Source organism: Azolla caroliniana, unplaced genomic scaffold (assembly GCF_043228905.1).
Source record: "Azolla caroliniana isolate FFs.n. ecotype wild unplaced genomic scaffold, voAzoCaro1.0.p SCAF_16, whole genome shotgun sequence".
Taxonomy (NCBI): domain Eukaryota; kingdom Viridiplantae; phylum Streptophyta; class Polypodiopsida; order Salviniales; family Salviniaceae; genus Azolla; species Azolla caroliniana.
Genome location: NW_028230451.1, coordinates 2,629,365 through 2,648,296, shown reverse-complemented (window position 1 = coordinate 2,648,296; position 18,932 = coordinate 2,629,365). Strand labels below are relative to the sequence as shown.

The window sequence follows — 18,932 nt, the reverse complement described above, 5'->3', positions numbered from 1 at the left end:
GAAGAAAAAAAAAAAAAAAGATCAATTTTGAGTTTTACATCATTTTTCTCAATTATTTGATACCACTAATTTATTTTTAGTATTTATTCCCAAAATAAAATAGTAGTCGATGGAGAAAGTGAGTTAGAAGGACAACATTCAATCTTATGTATTATCGGAAACAACGTGTTCTAAGGCGTGTTCTTTACTTCAAGCCTTTGAAATGTATATGCATGAGTTTGCTTGGAAACACATGAGCCAGAGCTCTAGTTGTATCGTGCCCTCTTTATCAATCGTCCTTAGCTGCTCTGCTTACATAACATAGTCTTTGTCTCCTCCATTGTTTAGATGTGTTCACTATAAGCACGTTATCTATTTTTTGGCATAATAACTAACATTTCCATCCAATAAACATGAATATGCCCTTTTCAAGAACGTTATTTTTCAACAATTACATTGTGGCATATGAAACCCATAATCACAAATTATGGTAGAAACAAAAATTGGAACTAAGTTCCTAGAGTAAATTCAAGAATCTAAATTGATAAGGGAAGAATTTTAAACATATTTTCCATCCCAAGTACATACTCGTGAACAAAACCTTGCTCAAGCTATTTACGTTTCTATTTGAAAGTCTCTCATTGGAAACACACCTTATATTGTTTGGCCTTATTGGGTTTGTTGTTTTGCGAAATTGCTAAATTGCAAGTTTGAGATAAGTTGCAACATGAAACTCAGAAAAACACAAAATATGCAACATGGTTTTAGGTACAAAGGCATTTCATAAAATGGACAACAAAAACACAAACATGCCTATACTTCTTATTCTAATTTTTTGATGGTTTCCGAAATTCGGTTGAGTTGATGAAGTGATGAAAAAACAATGTAATCAGGGTGGTGATTTTTAGTGTACGATGGGTTCAATGATGTAATTTGATGCTAGACGTGTGAAGGTTGGTTCAAAAGGCAAAGCTTTTATTCCCGAAAAAAGATGAGTTTTGTTTGAATTCAACGAGCCGTTATTTGGTGCGAATACCCCTCCTCGCTTCCAAAAGGATTTGCAAGGATGAATTGTCTCTACGAGAACCTCTTCTAGGAATTTGTCCTAGTTGTGCTTTCCTAGTGGGTTGAGCAAAGAGATGTCGAAGCAGCAGGCATAGACAAAACACAGACAAAAGCCCATGGTCCCCAACATTTACAGCCTAAACTGACACACATATGGCAAGAACCAACAAAAAGCCAAGGTCTCCGGGCCCATTATAAGAGGGTAGTCGTGCAGTGAAGCCTTGTGAGAACAACACAAAGAGTCGACCGATGATTTTGTGAAAGAACATGTACGGAAAAGACGAGGGAACGAGTGAGTGGGACGATAAAATCGACGCACGGCTAGTGAGAATCGAGAGAGAGGGTTTGCTCGAGAGAATGAGAAGGAAGGTTGGGCTCCTTTTTTCTCTCAATTTCAAATTGGGGTGACATAATTTTTTAATTCTACTGTATATTTTTGAATGGGGGACTGGGGCCATTTTTCTTCTTCTTTTTTCGAAAATCAGAAATTAAAAAACTCGCGTTTTGACATATTTAGTTTTTTGAATGGGTGACAAGTTTCATCTTTTTTTTTGAACAGCAGTAGAAATAAATACACCGCAACAAAAGCAAAAGAAAAACTTTAAATAAATAATCGAAATAAAATCGAATTGGAAAGCAAGAGATGGAAAACAGGATTTGAAAACTTGGCCGTTCGGCAGCCGACCGTTGGACTGCCGCCGCCACGTCAGCGTCGGCCGCCGCACCGCCACGTCAGCATTATTGGTCCGTTCTAACTTCTCCCCTTGAGCTGCTTTGTTTATTTATTTATTTATTTATTTATTTATTTAAATCTTATTTTGGGCACGGCGGCCATATCAAAATAAACCAGTCTATATGTACATATTACATACTATTATTATTATTATTGTTATTGTTATTTGTTAGGAAGTACATAATAAAACAAAAAACTTATTTATCATGAAAATGAAAAAGAAGACGAAAAGGAAGAACTAGACGACAGAATTATTCAATCGAATTCAAAAAACAAAGAGACTATTTATTGAAATGTAACCAACTCTTCCCTATTCTAATTATTTAATTATTTATTTTACTCGCTTTTTTCTTTTTTGAAATGTGATATATTTATTATTCAGATCGTTATTTGAATGTTATTTTCCTTCTTCTTGTTGTTTCTTTTCCCTCCCAAAATGAAATGGTTGAAAATTATTTCCTTAATTGAATGTTTGTTTGTGTGGATTTGAGCTCGAGACCTCCTTTCATTGAAGATTGCAAACAGAACAGGATCTCTAGCAACACACTCAAATCCTTTGTCCCCAACTCACTAACCGCCCCCATATCTCATTACAACACATGCTCCTACATACATACATAATTAACAATACCATGTTTCTTGTCCCTTGTGTCCGTGCATCTCTTCAAGAGGGACACACATCGACAAAAACTTCCGATAACTCATTGTTGTGTCACGTTCTATAATGTTTATATGAATTTCCTTACTTCCATATTTACGCCTAGTGGAGATCTTATGAATCCTAGTGGATAGCCCCATGGTTTTGGTAATTGCAAGCGTGGAACCATTGAGATACAAGTTGATGCCCGTAAAATACATGTGGGATTGAATGGGAAATAATCATGGATTCGCTTATTTGCTTGTCAATGAAGGTGAACATGTATGCATAGACTAGGTGTTGTTCTACATGTAGGTTTTGTGAGTGAAATGGGACTTTTACCCTCGTATGTTCAATTTATTCTTTGATTGGGTGGAGATTTACAAGTATGAAGATAGTTTTATAAACTTGATTAATTGGATGCTTCCATTAGAATGAAAGAATCCACACACATCCTTCCCATATTCATGGAAAATATGATGTATATTGTGGATTGATCACCGAAATATCTACTTGTACCATGAGAAGAAATATCTCCTTGACTTAAGCTCTACATTGTTGTGTATGTAATATTTTCATGGCAAGGTTAGATGAGATCATTGACCATTAAAGTATGTTATTTAGGGATAAGATTATGGTTGCTAGTCCATTGGTATAGTTGAAAAAGAAAATGTGCTCAATAGTGACTTTCAAGTAAAGAACATCTAATTATGCTTTGGAATTTCAAGTGCCTCATCCAAAAGAAGAAAACTTAACAACTATGTATCTCATGGAAGCACTAGAAAATATCCCGTTATGACATTTGGATTCCCAAACACTAATAATGCACACAATAATAGATTTAATGGTTTAAAGAAGGATCCAAACGGTTGCTCCATGTTGGCCACTTTACTTTCATTGGGATTTCAAATTGTGAAACACAACACAATCCATTTATAATTTACAATGTTTAGTGCACTATAATCTATATATTAAGGTGTATTGTGTGTAATAATATCCAATCAAACAAGTCACAATTTGTATTGGTAAAATCTCAATTGGCTTAAATGGTTGAATACTTCAATGTGGATGCACACAATATTCCCTATTTTCTTAGAAGTATTGACCAACATAACAGAGAAACATAAGGTGTATGTAATATATCCAAACATCATGAGGTTCAAACCTCATGATGTTTTTGAAATCGATGCAACATTTCAATTTCTCATTGGAACATTTAATAATGAAAAGTTTGTATACGGATCGATGCTCACCATAACACATGCAATGAAAAGGATGTATGATGGTTGCCCAAAAGGCGAAACCATGGCCACCATCATAATACCAATGCACTGGATAAGGGTGTAATGAACAAATAATGGACGCACATCGAGTTATATGGGGTCATGTGTATGGGATTATGAAAATAGTCTACACACAAGACCAGTCACGATGATCACGGCAAGTGTATCGTGGTCAAGGGTGGGTCTACAATCAACCTCATGAAACCTAGTCAAGGAGGGGTAGTTAGTCAGTCAATGGTCAAGTCATTTGGTCAAGAACGGGAGGGGTGGGTTTTGTGAGACAAAGCTTGGAGTGTATATCATTTATATGTATGTATGTATGTATGTATGTATGAGCTTTGAATGTGTGTGTGTGTGTGGTGGGACCATGAGTGGTTTAGCAGTAAAGAAGTGAGAGAGTTGTGGAGTGACTGTGGTCTTCATTCCAAGCCCCCTCTTCTCTCTGTTTCTGTATGTATATGTATATATATATATATATATATATATATATATATGTATATATGTTTCTGACACTGTTTCCTGTGTTAATTCCTCCATCCTGCTCTGTTTGTGTTGGAGCGAGTGATAGAGATGAGACAATTGGCTACTTCTTCTCCATACATTCTACTGTTTGATCTCTGTCTACCCTACTAGCTCAAGAAACCATGGTTTCTTCTAAATCCCTCTCTACTGCTTCTTCTTCTTCTGCTACAACTGCTGCTACTATTACTACCTTTAGCCCACATCTCTCCTTCGAGAGCCTTTGCCTCTCCTCTCCTCACAACGGCAACAATCTCACCTGTCCTGCTAATCTCGTCCCCAGTCATCATCCTCATCATATTAAAGATAGTTTTCGGGATTCATGGAGTGATGATGCCGAGTCCCTTGACGATGATGGCGCAGACGAAGAGTTCCCACTCATTGATAATGATGGAGGTAATGGTGGAGCTTCGATGAAGGTCCCTTCTTCTTCTGCTGCTTCCATGGATCTTGCAAAAGGAAGGAAGCCCCTGACTGTTTTCAAAGGAGGAGCGGAGCCCTTATGTGATCTGAGCAATTTAGGCTATGGCGGATGCAGCACTAGTATTAATGCTAATGAGAATACTGTAGGTCTTTCTGACAACTCTACTCTAAACGTGACTATGCACGGCTCAGTCCAAAGAGCGATAAATTATGGCCATTTACATCACAATACTGATGGTGATGACTATATTGATCATGGCGATGGCAATGAGAACCACAGTCCTACTCAGATCCCGGGAAACACATCACCTAATACAATCTTTAACAGAAGAAGAAGAAGACATGGCAGTAGCAGGAAAGCTTGTGTGTCAGTGAGAGAGAGCCTGCTAGCTGAAGCATGGGAGCGGAAGAGAGAGGTCATGCTAAATAAGGAGGAGAGTGGATCCGTCAATCTCATCAGAGGCAGCGAGGAGAATCTGATGAAGAAAGTGTGTAAGAAAAACAGCTTGGCTGAGCTAGGAAGAAGCTCATCAGATTGTTGTGGGGCAATGAAGGGAAGAAGAACAGATGAAGCAGAAGAAGAAGAAGAAGAAGCAGCAGAAGCACACAGATCGTCAACAATGTCTTCATCAAGAACGCCATCGCCATCGCCATCATCATCATCATCATCATCATCAAGAAGAAGGATTTGCAGTCCGATGGGAGTGGGGAATGGGAGAGGAGGGAATCGAACCCGAAACCGAAGCCTGACAGACGAAGACTTCGAGGAGCTGAAGGGCTGCATCGACCTAGGGTTCGGCTTCGACCACGCATCTGTGCCGGCGGAGCTGTGTGAGACCTTGCCGGCGCTGCAGGTCTACTGTGCCGTGGCACAGAACCTCGTCCATGACTCTCCGACACAAGCCAAGGCCAAGACCCACACCTCCTCTGTCCACCCTAACCCTAATAATAGCCATAGCCTGCCATTCCAACCTCCCCTCATCACCATTGCAGCACCATCTTCTTCTTCTGCTTCTGCTTCTGCTTCTTCACCGCCCATATCCTCTCCTTCCACCCCAACTTGGAGGATTTCTAGCCCTGGTATGTGCTTCTTTTTGTTCCTTCTTTTAGGGTTTCATTGGTTAAGGTTTAGGGCCCTGATCAATCAGGGTTTAGATTTGTTTAATTTGCATTTGGTCATTTTGATTATGCATGCATTCATTACACGCAAGGAGATCTGCATACATATTGATTTGACTCTGATTGGTGTGTCCGTGTGTGTATGTACCTGACCATGCATGCCTGCATATATGTACATATGTATGGATGTATGTGTTAATGTATGCATGCATGCATGCATGTGTGTGTATGTGTATGTGTTAATGTATGTATGTATGTATGTGTGTGTGTGTATGTGTATGTGTTAATGTATGTATGTATGTTATATATTTATGTATGTATACATATGCATACATATAAACATACACATATGCATGTATGTGTATGTGTATGTGTAAATGTATGTATGTATGCATGCGTATGTGTATGTGTATGTGTTAATGTATGTATGTATGTACGTTATATATTTATGTATGTACACAAATGCATACATATAAACATACACATATGCATGTATGTGTAAATGTATGTATGTATGCATGTGTGTGTGTGTATGTGTTAATGTATGTATGTATGTTATATATTTATGTATGTACACAAATGCATACATATAAACATACACATATGCATGTATGTGTAAATGTATGTATGTATGCATGTGTGTGTGTGTATGTGTTAATGTATGTATGTATGTTATATATTTATGTATGTTTATATGTATGTGTGTGTATGAATATATTTATGGATGCATGTATGTGTGTGTGTGTGTATGCATGTTTGTATGTGTGTATGTTTATATGTATGTATGTGTGTGTGAATGTATTTATGTATGTATCGATGCATGTGTGTGTGTGTGTATTTATGAATGTATGTACATAAATGCATGTTTTTGACGAGGAGACTTTGAGTTTTAATCCCATGATGTTAGCCTCTTGTTGGATTTGTTTCGGTAGGTGATGACCCCAAAGATGTGAAAGGAAGATTGCGGCATTGGGCACAAGCAGTCGCATGTAATGCCAAGCTTTTCCTCTAACTTAACCAACCCAAGTGTCCGAAATGGACGAGTTTTCCTCTAACTTTGTAACTTCGTGCACTTCTAGTAGCTTTAGAATGTCCAAAATGGACAAGTCTCCTCATACTCCTAACTTCATAGTATACTTACCGGCTCCCATGCACATTAGTCATCACACCATCATTCTTATACACGTGGGCACACACACATAGTCTCTTTGTATCTCTCATTTATTACCCTTGCACTCTTGTTGTCCACAAGTAGTTGATCATGCTAACTTTATTGTTGTAAGTTGTAAGGAGTCCCTTTTCCCATGGTGAATCTAAATTTGTCTTTTCTGTTTTTACCAGCCAACACTTTGAATGGCTACCATTCAAGTTTTGTTTTATGAGTGTGTTTGAGGTCAAATTGTGTTCTAATTGCTCACTTGCATAGGTAAGCCTGATTTGACAAGCAAAGCTTGTGTCAAGTGGAACACTAGCATTAATGCATCTCACTTAATAAAAGTGAAAATGCCAAAAACAAAAGAAATTGCATGTTAACTATGTACATGTCAAACCGATTTGTAACTATGGTCATTGCAAACTGCCCGTCATGTGTATATGAACGCCATCTACATTCATTACCTCCATGCTAGACAGCAATTCCTAATTAACAATCCACAATACACATGGAGGCATATAAGCTTTGTCATTTTGATAGGCAATCAATGTATTTTGTGGCGCAACAAGATAATTGATGGGGGTTCATGCCTAAGGGGCTCTTCCGCGTGTTTCACAATGATGATTCTGTAAACATAGGAGCATATTGTATTCGTAGAATTCACGACATATTAGTATGACTACAAAATCAATATATTGACATCGAAAGCCTTTGGGAGCTATAAAGAAATGATCGTGTCAGGGTGTTAAGAATGCAAAATTGTGTAAAGTTCAATTCACAATGAGGGTAGTGGTGATTGCAGCAAATGAGCCATTGTATGGTGATAAGACACCTTATTTCTATTCATGAATTGCCATATTTGAATGCACAACGATATCACATCGGCTAGCGAGAAAGTCACGAAAGATATTTCGTCCGATCTCAGCATGCATCTACTAGCAAATGAGCCATTGTATGGTGATAAGACACCTTATTTCTATTCATGAATTGCCATATTTGAATGCACAACGATATCACATCGGCTAGCGAGAAAGTCACGAAAGATATTTCGTCCGATCTCAGCATGCATCTACTAGCGAGAAACGTCACAAAAGTTCAAATCTTGCTACATGATGTTTTCATTTAACATATTGCGGGCTTAGAGAATCAGCCACATCAAGCGAATTCGGCAATCAATCAATCGGATTATCAATCTATTGGAGGCCGAATCCATCTGCTTATCTATCTATAGGATCTAGAGACATCAACCCAAATGAGCAATGGATGATAGTTTTGCCCGCTCGACCTGAGGAGAGAGAGAGAGAGAGAGAGAGAGACATCAACCCAAATGAGCAATGGATGATAGTTTTGCCCGCTCGACCTGAGGAGAGAGAGAGAGAGAGAGAGAGAGAGAGAGAGAGAGAGAGAGATTATGTTGTGTGAGTAGTGTTGGGTGTTTGTGGTCTCTCTCTCTCTCTCTCTCTCTCTATCTTGAAGAGAGAGATTATGTGTGTGTGAGTAGTGTTGGGTGTCTGTGGTCTCTCTCTCTCTCTCTTGAAGAGAGAGATTATGTGTGTGTGAGTAGTGTTGGGTGTCTGTGGTCTCTCTCTCTCTCTCTATCTTGAAGAGAGAGATTATGCGTGTGTGAGTAGTGTTGGGTGTTTGTGGGCTCTCTCTCTCTCTCTCTCTCTCTCTCTTGAAGAGAGAGATTATGTGTGTGTGAGTAGTGTTGGGTGTTTGTGGTCTCTCTCTCTCTCTCTTTCTCTGTCTCTGTCTCTTATCTGTTGTTATAACTTATGATGATGATGGCCATGGCTTCTTCACACCTTCACTCCTTCCCTTCATCATCTTCCTGTTCCTGTTCCTGCTCCTCTTCTTTCTCCGCGGCCAGAGCTTTCGCCCCTTCCTTCCTCCACATCTCCTCTTCCTCTTCCTCTTCCACTTCCCCTTCTTCTCGTAGCAAGCAGATCACACGACGTCTCGTCTCTCTTCAAGGTAGGAAAAGAAATTCATCTCTCTCTGCTCCATGGACTCAGCATTTTGTTGTTCTGTTTTGTATGTAGTTTTTTTCCGATGCAAACCCATGTGTTTCAAATAGCAGAAGACCAATGCATGCGTAAACGGAAATAAAGAAGATCTATAAGAGAACCATAAGAAAAACAATATCTTAGCACAGAAAAATTCCAAAAAAACAAAGAAAATAATTTGGTGTTTAATTTAATTTTCTTCGCCTGATTCAATGTATGGCAATGCTTTTTTTTTCAACACTCTGAGGTTTTATTGTTCATGATCTTGCTCTGTACAATGCATATGTGTATTTGTCCACATTAAGAATCGCCCCTTGTGATATTTGTTTAGGGGCATTTTGAACTATTTCTTTCTGTATTCTATAATGGGTGTTAATGTTCTCCAACTCTTTGGTTCATTTGTGGAAAGTGCGTTTTTAAAGTTATGCGTATATTCTAGCATTAACATGCATGCATTGCAACGTATAATTTCCTAATGATCTTTATATATCTGTTTATTGAATACTTAATAACTTTAATGAGGCAAGCTAGTGAGTCGGAAATCTCTCATAGGACATATGAAGACATCGGTTTTGCATTGTGCTTTAGCATGTAATGTCTCGTATTTTCCTTGAGAATTCAGTCATGAACATATGCTGGATATAAATCAATAATCTTGATATCTGTGTCTGCAGGCTTCTGTCTTCAGCATTTGAAGAACGTTCTTCCCCTCTCTACAATGGCAAACATGGTTGGAACAGAAGCTATGGCAAGCAATGAGAGTATCACGGAATGGGCAAAGGAAGACAATAGAAGATTACTTCATGTAGTCTACCGAGTTGGAGATTTGGACAAAACTATCAAGTGTGTTTTCCAGTTCAAACAAAGTCATGGAACTTGATTTTGTGTTGCCTTCGCTCTCAAGGATTTTTTTAACATAAAATGTACAGATTTTATACCGAATGCCTTGGGATGAAGCTCCTGCGGAAACGAGATATACCAGATGAAAGGTATACAAATGCTTTCCTTGGATATGGTCCAGAAGATTCACACTTTGTTGTCGAGTTGACCTACAGTAAGCATATATGTGTCTGTTCTGAATTTTTTTGCTCTATGAGTCTGCTTTATGGCTTATTTTCCATGCACACACAATTTATTAGGATTTATGACATATTTGTTTCAGATTACGGTGTAGAGAAATATAATTTGGGGTCAGGTTTTGGTCATTTTGGAATTGCAGTGGAAGATGTAAGTTTGCATTCCCATGTAAAAATGTGCAAATTCTATTTGGGAAATTTCATATAAGTCTATGTATCGCTATCTTCATTTATGATATTGTTTACCTATATTTGTTTTGAGCCGCTTTTTGTGAAGTGTTAATAAATATTTCATAAAATATAATTTTAAAGGTCTAGATAATACAGTTTTCAAGAATTATCCTTATTTATGTGTATTTCTTTTTGTGCCATTTTTCTAGATGTCAATAAGCAAGCAATATATTTGTTTTCAGATCAATTTCGCCTGAATCCTGAGGTCTATATACACCACAATTTACACCACAATTATTTTGCACGCAACCATTCACCCCTATTTGTTTTGTGACTTCTCTCTTAATGTTAATTCAGATGCAAGAAATATTTTCTTTTGCAAATCAATTCAGTTGAATTCTGAGGCCTAAAATATAATATTTTCATTCATATTATTACTATTCATTTGTATGACTTGTTGATTTTCTCAAAATGACTATAAGGAAGCAATAAATTCTGATGAAAAACAGTAGTAAAGGTTTTTGCAAAAAATGATTTGTTTTCAGGTTTATAAGACAGTAGAGCTTATTAAAGCTAAGGGCGGCTATGTGTCAAGAGAACCAGGTCCTGTCAAGGGTGGAAATTCTGTGATAGCGTTCATAGAAGACCCAGATGGTTACAAATTTGAACTAATTCAAAGGGGACCAACTCCGGAGCCGCTTTGTCAGGTCATGTTAAGAGTGGGCGATCTTGATCGAGCTATCAAGTTTTACGAGAAAGTATGTCTCTATGTATATACTTGGTTTTCAGAAAACATATATGGCGCCTTTCTCTTCTTTGTCCATATGCTCTATTTTTTATCAGCCGCAAACAACTCAAACGAGTTTGCTTGCCTTAGACTAACATGGATATTCATTTGAGTAATCTAGAACATTTGTTCAATTGTGTTTTCCCTCACATGTGAATGCCCAAATGAGTAATTAATATGTTTTGAACTAAATTTGTTTATGTGGGTTCAAGTTTTATACTGGCTGTCACTACTAGACGTGGATTGTTATTGATCTTTTAACAAAGCTAACTGAATTCATTACAGCTTAAAATACAATGACAACTCATCAATTGGCTTACCACATTGTTCATGAGTTGTTCTAATTTAGGGGGTTACTGATGGATAGTCAACAATAATTATTCAGATTTATTAGTGCATTTTGGACTCAAATCTTTACAAGAGCACAACCAGGATGTATGTATGTGTTTTGGTTTTCTACAATCATACAAATACCACTCATTCCTAAATAGTCATTAATCAGAGGCTACTTAGGGTTTTATTGCTGTTTTTTTCTTTAAAATGTATTGTTCAGAGTAGGTGATGATGATTGAGCTATCAAGTTTTAGCAGAAAATATGTCTTTATCTATGTACCTTGGTTTTCAGAGATGATCAGATTGAATGTCATTGGTTTTCTACAATTACTCTAATAATGATTGTATCCCAGGCTTTTGGAATGCAACTTCTCCGAACACGTGATAACCCAGAATACAAGGTCTGTATGTGGTTATATTGGATAACAGATCATTGCTTCTCGAGGACTAAATCGTTCTATTATTGTGTCCTTTTAGTATACATTAGCAATGCTAGGCTATGGTCCAGAGGACAAATTCCCAGTTTTGGAATTGACCTATAACTATGGAGTAACTGAGTATGAGAAGGGCAACGCATATGGCCAGGTATAATGCAGTATTTGAGGAAACATTAAAACAAATTTTGTTTCATTTTAAACCCTGAATCCGAAACAATTGCTGAGGATTTCAATGTTGATTTTCAGTCTTTTGTTCGCTTTATATGACCGTTCTTTTAGGTATTGAACCTAAGGGAAATAACTGTATTACGTTATGATTACCATTAATTATGGTGATGATTATAATTTACAGGTTGCCATAGGAACCGATGATGTATACAAAACAGCTGAGGCTGTGAGAGCAGCAGGAGGAAAAATAACCCGAGAGCCTGGACCACTTCCGGGGATCAATACCAAGATTTTCGCATGCCTTGATCCAGATGGTTGGAAATCGGTCAGTATTGTGATATCTGTGTTCTTCAGGTTCTGATTCTTGATGTGGCTTCACCTTAGGTTTCTTAGAAAACAACATATACCACTCCTAATTTAGATGCCAATATTCAGCATGTTGTCTCGATCCTGAATCTTGATGTGTTTTCCTTATAATTTAGACAAAGAGAAGCAGGTAAAATAATTGCTATTTACTACACAAGTGGCAAGGGGGGGGGGCGGTTTGGGAGGACAAGGAAATGATTTATGAAACATATATGATTGGTTGGACATGAGTTCAAAAACTAACTTGTCACAAATTTAGTACGTGTGTGCCTGGAAACATTTTGTATCCAGCATTTTATCTTGGGAAGCCTTATCTACTGCCCTTAAGGTGTGTTGCTCTCGTGTTTGTGACCTTTTCCCAATTTCTGTCTATGGTATCCCTAAAGAATGAACAGATGCATCAGAGACTTCTGATTAGAGGGACATTTTTTTCTTCTCTATATAAACAATAAACAATTTCAAACAATATGAAGGGACAGCCCTTGTGTAGGCAGCAGATTTAGGATTCCCTTGTTTGGCAGTCCTTTTTTTGTCAATATTAGGGTTTCTGAAATTAGGCTTTTCAATATCGTGGTGTTGTTCTCTATCTTATCGAATTAGTTCACAGAAACCTAATTATGTGGCTGGTTCACATATTGTAATAATTTCTGTTATTTCAGAAATTAGGGTTTCAACAATGCAAAGAATACATGTGCATTTTCTATATTGTAATTTCAGGCATGAGAATGCTAGAATTCTCTCTCTCTCTCTCTCTCTCTCTCTCTCTCTCTCTCTTCAAATATGATACAATGCTCTGCCTTTGATCATATTCGACCATGCTTTCCACATCTCTTTGACTGAGCCCAATCCTTGCATGAATTCCTCTCACAACCACAATGTGCACTCTCGATTGCAACATTCATTGGTAAAGTTCTTGAACATCGAGAGTCACTACTCACTTTCACACGTATTATGTGAAATGTAATATTTTTGGTCTCATAGGTCATATTTGACCTCCGAAGACGATAATATAATCTCTCTCTCTCTCTCTCTCTCTCTCTCTCTCTCTCTCTCTCTCTCTCGGAGTATGGGGTGGTAGCATCCCTTAAGTCTACTTGGAAATAGCTTAAAAACGTCCAAAAGCATTTTTGTACGAAGTTTCTACCAAGCCAAGAAACAAACGCCATACACCCCATGGTTGTTTACGTACCCGTATTTAACGTTTAAATACGTATAGTACCTCATAATTTGTATAGTACGTACTATACCTCAATGTTGTTCAGTCAAATATCATGTACATTTGTCCAATATGGTATTTAACGTACATTTGAAAAAACAGGTGTAATACGTATCTCTAAAAAAATGTAAGTAAAATCCCAACAAAAAGCAAAAGAAAAAAAGGATTTTAGTGAAAAAGAGAGAACAGAAGAAATGACGATGACGAAGTTTCTACCAAGCCAAGAAACAAACGCCATACACCCCATGGTTGTTTACGTACCCGTATTTAACGTCTAAATACGTATAGTACCTCATAATTTGTATAGTACGTATTATATCTCAATGTTGTTCAGTCAAATATCATGTACATTTGTCCAATATGGTATTTAACGTACATTTGAAAAAACAGGTGTAATACGTATCTCTAAAAAAATGTAAGTAAAATCCCAACAAAAAGCAAAAGAAAAAAAAGATTTTAGTGAAAAAGAATGGAGAACAGAAGAAATGACGATGACAAAGAAGAAAAAAAGAAGAGAAAAGACGATAGAAACCTGTCTTGACTCTGAGTGTGATAATCACAGAAGATAGAAGATGAAGATGAAGATGAAGAAGAGAGAAATGAAGAGAGAAACCTATAATGAGTGTGATAATTGTAGACGATTCCTCAATCTATGAGGGCATAATCGTAAATAATTACAATTTGAAGTAGAATATCGTGATACACACTTACACTGATTTATAGAACAAATGAATGTCGACATCCATATTATAAGTATTTTAAGATGTGAAATGTTTAAATGTTTTATATGCATTTTAGGATGTAGACCTATAATGTGCATCACAAAATTGTGTAAACATAGATGCTTTTTACAATATTACAAATATTTTTTAGAAAGGTAAATAATTTTCAAATTCTAGATGTAACGTACTATACGTAAAATACATATTTTATATGTATTTAACATATTAAAAAACGTATTTAACGTATTTTTAAATTGGGAGGTACTATACGCGTATTAATACGTTATATACGTATGGTATCTGTATCGTATCTAACGTACCTAACAACCTTGATACACCCTCCTACTCCTTGAGACAGGATCACTTCCCATTGAGATCATGGCCATGGGTAGGGTTGTTGAATACATGCTTAAGATTCAAAAAAGTCCCTCACAAATTTTTCTCACAACCATGTTGTGCACTATTGATTATAACATTCATTAGTAAAGTTCTTGAACATCAAGAGTCACTGCTCACTTTCACATGTGCTACATGAAAATGTTCTATTTTTTATCTCATAGGTCATATTTGACCTTTAAAGTCAATAATAAAATCTATCTATCTATCTATGTATCTATTTATGAACCCTAAACTGGTGAAATCTATCTATTTGCATAATTATTCTCTGAAGAGAACCACTACCTTCATTGGATTCAATTGAGTGTCTACATGAATGTGGCTTGCACTAATAGAATGCTTTACCCTGATGTTTGGACATTGTTGTAATGTCAAAAGTATTCAGAAAAACCTGTAATATTTCTGAGGGAGGCAGATTGATTGATTCTTTGATTATTGTCGGAAGAGAACCATTAACCTTTATTGGATCCAATTGAATGTGTACTTGACCATGGCTTGCTCTAATAAAATGCTTTAACATAATCTTTGGGCACTTGTCAAAATTAATCAGAAAAACCTGTAATATTTCTGAGTGTGGCAGATTGATTGATTCAAGTTGAAGATTTGTTATCTATGTATGGCAACAGGAAGATGGATGGATTGATTGATTTTATGGAACTGTGACAGGTTTTTGTGGACAACAAAGACTTTTTGAAGGAGCTAGAGTAAAACCCAAACAAACATGAAAAAGAACTTGATTAGAGACATTCATGAAAAGTGCTGGAGTGGATAGGCTTCCAAAGTGAACGTGATGCAAAGAAGCTATTTAAAAGGTCGAGTTGTTTTCGATTTTTGGTCGTTTGATTTTTCGATTTAAAAAGAGAGCCTTGTTTAGAATGTGGAAAATCAACTGATGATTTAGAGGATAGAGGTGATGGGGTACTATTGTTAAGCAAGGGAGAAAATGTCTTGTCTAAATCTAGGGACATAATATTTTCTTCATCCGGTTGTAAATGCTTTTATATAAATATTCAATAATAAAAACTGTGATTATCTATTGTAACAAATGGTTGATTTCTTAAACACAGTTATATTAATTAATTCTCATTCACATTCTCATTTCTTAATTAATTATGGGAAGCAAACTACAAAGAACCCAAGAGACCAAAGGATCCATATAGGGTCATGTACACCTCCTATGAGACTGTTTGCTGAAGGGGCCAACACAAGTTTTGAATGTGGTCTTGGACCAAAATACATGTTTGAACCTCATGCAACAACCACCCTGAAGTTTCTAACATCAAGAATTGCTGAAGCTAATTGCCTTTCAATTGCCTGGTTGGTCTTTGCATCCTGCTTGTGCATCAAATACAAAGGCATTCCACATCCTCCATTTATGCTATAAACCCTAGTACCTCAAGAATTGAAACATTATCTTCAAATGTGGTGGAAGTGACATAGATTCGAGCTTTGGAAAGTGATTGTCTATACAATGGCCAAGTGATCAAATGATGTGTAATCCCCAACCATAACCCTCTAAATGAAAACCTTAGCTCTGAGTGGAATATTGGAATGCCAACCCATCTCAACACATGATTCCACTCATGTCTATGTCACTTGTTTTGAATTTGTTTTGGGTCATGTCTTGCAAATGGTCAATCAACCTTGATTGATGAATCCAGAAAATGAGAGATTTGACTTTGCAATGTAGACAATCCTTGAATCCTCAATCAAACGGGCCTTTATTTTTTGGAAATCACAAATCTAGTTCTAGTAGTTTGAAATGCTACTATAGGTGCCAACATCCCAAATCTCAGGCAATAATGGATCACATAGAGAGATTGGAGGAAAGCCAAGAAAAAACATGCAAATACAAGTCTACCATTGGCTATACACAAACAACATCAATGATGGCTGAACTTGTTGCACCAAGGACAACAAAAGTAAGAAATGCATTGCAATAGCCAAACATGTGTATTTACAAAAGACATCACCTCACTTGAAGGACACAATAAGTTTGTGCATGCTACACCTAAAACAAATTATCAATTGGTCCCAAGAAACCTCTCCCTAAAGCCAAAGACTTGTTTCAAAAGCGGTTCATCACGATTCACTACATTTTCCATGATTGGTTCCCCTCAAACACTCCTCAAAGGAATGAGACACTCACATGAGTCTAATCATATATATTTAAAATTCCTATCTCTCAAAGCCTTTTTGGAGCATAAACATGCTTCCATGCCACTTAAGCAAGGCTCGCATTTTCCTTTATTTGCCATAATCTAAAACACATAAGAGGTTGCCTACACATAACATGAGTGACAAATGATACAACACAATTGGAATAACTATTGATTGCCCAACTTTAACTTGCTATGAAGGGACCATGTTTGTGGCTTTCAATACATGATTTTGTCCATTTTTTGGAATATCATTTAAGTAGGCTTACATTTGAAACTTCCATATTGATTGGATATACATAAATGCAATCTAATCACATAGTGTAGGACTTTCTTGAAGACAACATGAAAGATAATTGACCATAAACATGAAGTGATAAACTCATTGTAGTATCTAATTGAATTATCCTCGACATTATAGTGGAATTCATATAAAGGAAGGTAATACTCCCATTTGAGCAAGCGTATTAACGACATCTATACAAGATGTGACAATTGTAAAATTTGGACTTGTTTTCAAGCCCCCTACGGAAATTTGAAAGTTATTGAGAGAGGAGATAAACACACATCTGGGAATCATGCATGTCGAATTTGTGTGCACAACAAGGTCAAATTTGAAGATTGATGTTGTGATTAATGTTGAAAAGCTTAAAGATTCTATTGAAGTTATGCAATGTTAATTTTTTTATAGAGTCTTGGATACTCAAAATTTGGAGGCAAGAAAAATGCCTTAGCAAAAATAGAAAATTTAGATTATGTCCTCTTGAAAAATAAAAGAAATGCCCTTCTTGGTGTTTTTTGAAATGTACAATCCCTAATGTTTGCATGTCTTGGAGGCAGGACAACTTTGAAAAAAGTCTAAGAACTTTGGGATTTCAGCCCTTTTTACTATTGTAATTGTGTGAATTTTATTATATATCAACATGTTTTTGAAACACTACATAATTTGATACTTTTGACATTGCCAATGTGCCTAGAGTGAACTAAAACCCCCCTAGAATGACTCTGTAAGTACCTTCATCGAGCATCATGACAATGTAAAGTGACAAAGAAATAGCCTTGGAAGGGCTTCTACAATCAAGTGCTAGGAGATTCAATTCAAAATTCAAGCATCTCCTCGAGTTGATTGCACAACAACTTTGATGTGTAATGTTTTCCTTTGTGAGTTTGGGCCTACTTAACATTTGATGATTGTATTTCAAAGGCCGAGGTGCTGACGGCACTTCACGCATTAGTGTGTATAAAAAACAACCAATTGTCCATCCGACTCCATTGAGATCTAAAATGAAGAAAATGAGCCCTCAAATGCATCATTCTTCAATGAATATTTTAATGTTCGTACAAGTTATACCCTCATTGAATGCAAATATTCTTTGAATATATATATATAGGTATTTGGTTTCCTGCCTTTGATATATAGCATTAGGTTTTAGCTACGTGATATAAATTTTTTGTAACATGAAATCCAAGATTTGTGTGTGTGTGTGTGTGTGTGTGCACTCGCTTCAACAATGACTCCAGAACTGCCATAATGAGTGCATTATCTTTGATATATAGCATTAGCTACATGATATAAATTTTTTGTAATAAGAAATCCAAGGTTAATATTTATGTGTGTGCGCGCTTCAACAATGACTCCAAAACTTTCATAATGAGTGTATTGAATCTAGCCATATATTTTTTGAACTCATAACACAAAGTAATGAGCAGATGCTAGAGCCAGATAGCCAGATAGCCAAGCTTGGGGATAAAGTACAATAACACATATAGAGATGATTACAAAGGTACCCATTTGGGTTGGCTTAGCTACATGCAGGCTAAAATGGGTCTGCTAAAAGTGTGGGTTGGCTTAGCTACATGCCTACTAAAAAGGGTGTGCTAAAAGGGTGGCACAAAGGAACACATGCACACCACAATATCATCACTAATAGATTGAAAGAAAGAAGGAATCCTATTTATATGAAGGATGAAGATACAATATTAAGATTAATTAAAGAGCATGAAGCCGAGATTTGAGATTGCATAAAGACATGCACATGTGACCATTGACTACATTTAAATTCGACTCATGGGATTCTCATGGTGATAACTTCTTCATGCTATGTTAGAACAATCTAGAAACTTCTGAAAAAGGGAGACAATGAGAATGTGTAAACAATTGTAGCTTACTTGGTAAGGTTGTCT

The 18,932-nt window shown here is 36.6% G+C and overlaps 2 protein-coding genes across 2 annotated transcripts; both read left to right on the top strand.

The window, feature by feature from the left end:
- Positions 1-4,212: 4,212 nt before the first annotated feature.
- Positions 4,213-7,088, top strand: LOC147853572 (uncharacterized). Its single transcript, XM_087331810.1, has 2 exons — positions 4,213-5,719; positions 6,691-7,088. Exons 1-2 carry the CDS (start codon positions 4,342-4,344, stop codon positions 6,768-6,770), a joined length of 1,458 nt encoding a protein of 485 aa, XP_087187936.1. The 5' UTR covers positions 4,213-4,341; the 3' UTR covers positions 6,771-7,088.
- Positions 7,089-8,696: 1,608 nt separating this feature from the next.
- On the top strand, positions 8,697-15,635 carry LOC147853571 (lactoylglutathione lyase GLX1-like). Its single transcript, XM_087332387.1, has 9 exons — positions 8,697-8,885; positions 9,592-9,760; positions 9,847-9,971; positions 10,080-10,144; positions 10,710-10,922; positions 11,638-11,685; positions 11,762-11,869; positions 12,074-12,214; positions 15,256-15,635. Exons 1-9 carry the CDS (start codon positions 8,702-8,704, stop codon positions 15,295-15,297), a joined length of 1,095 nt encoding a protein of 364 aa, XP_087188513.1. The 5' UTR covers positions 8,697-8,701; the 3' UTR covers positions 15,298-15,635.
- The last annotated feature ends 3,297 nt before the right edge of the window (positions 15,636-18,932 follow it).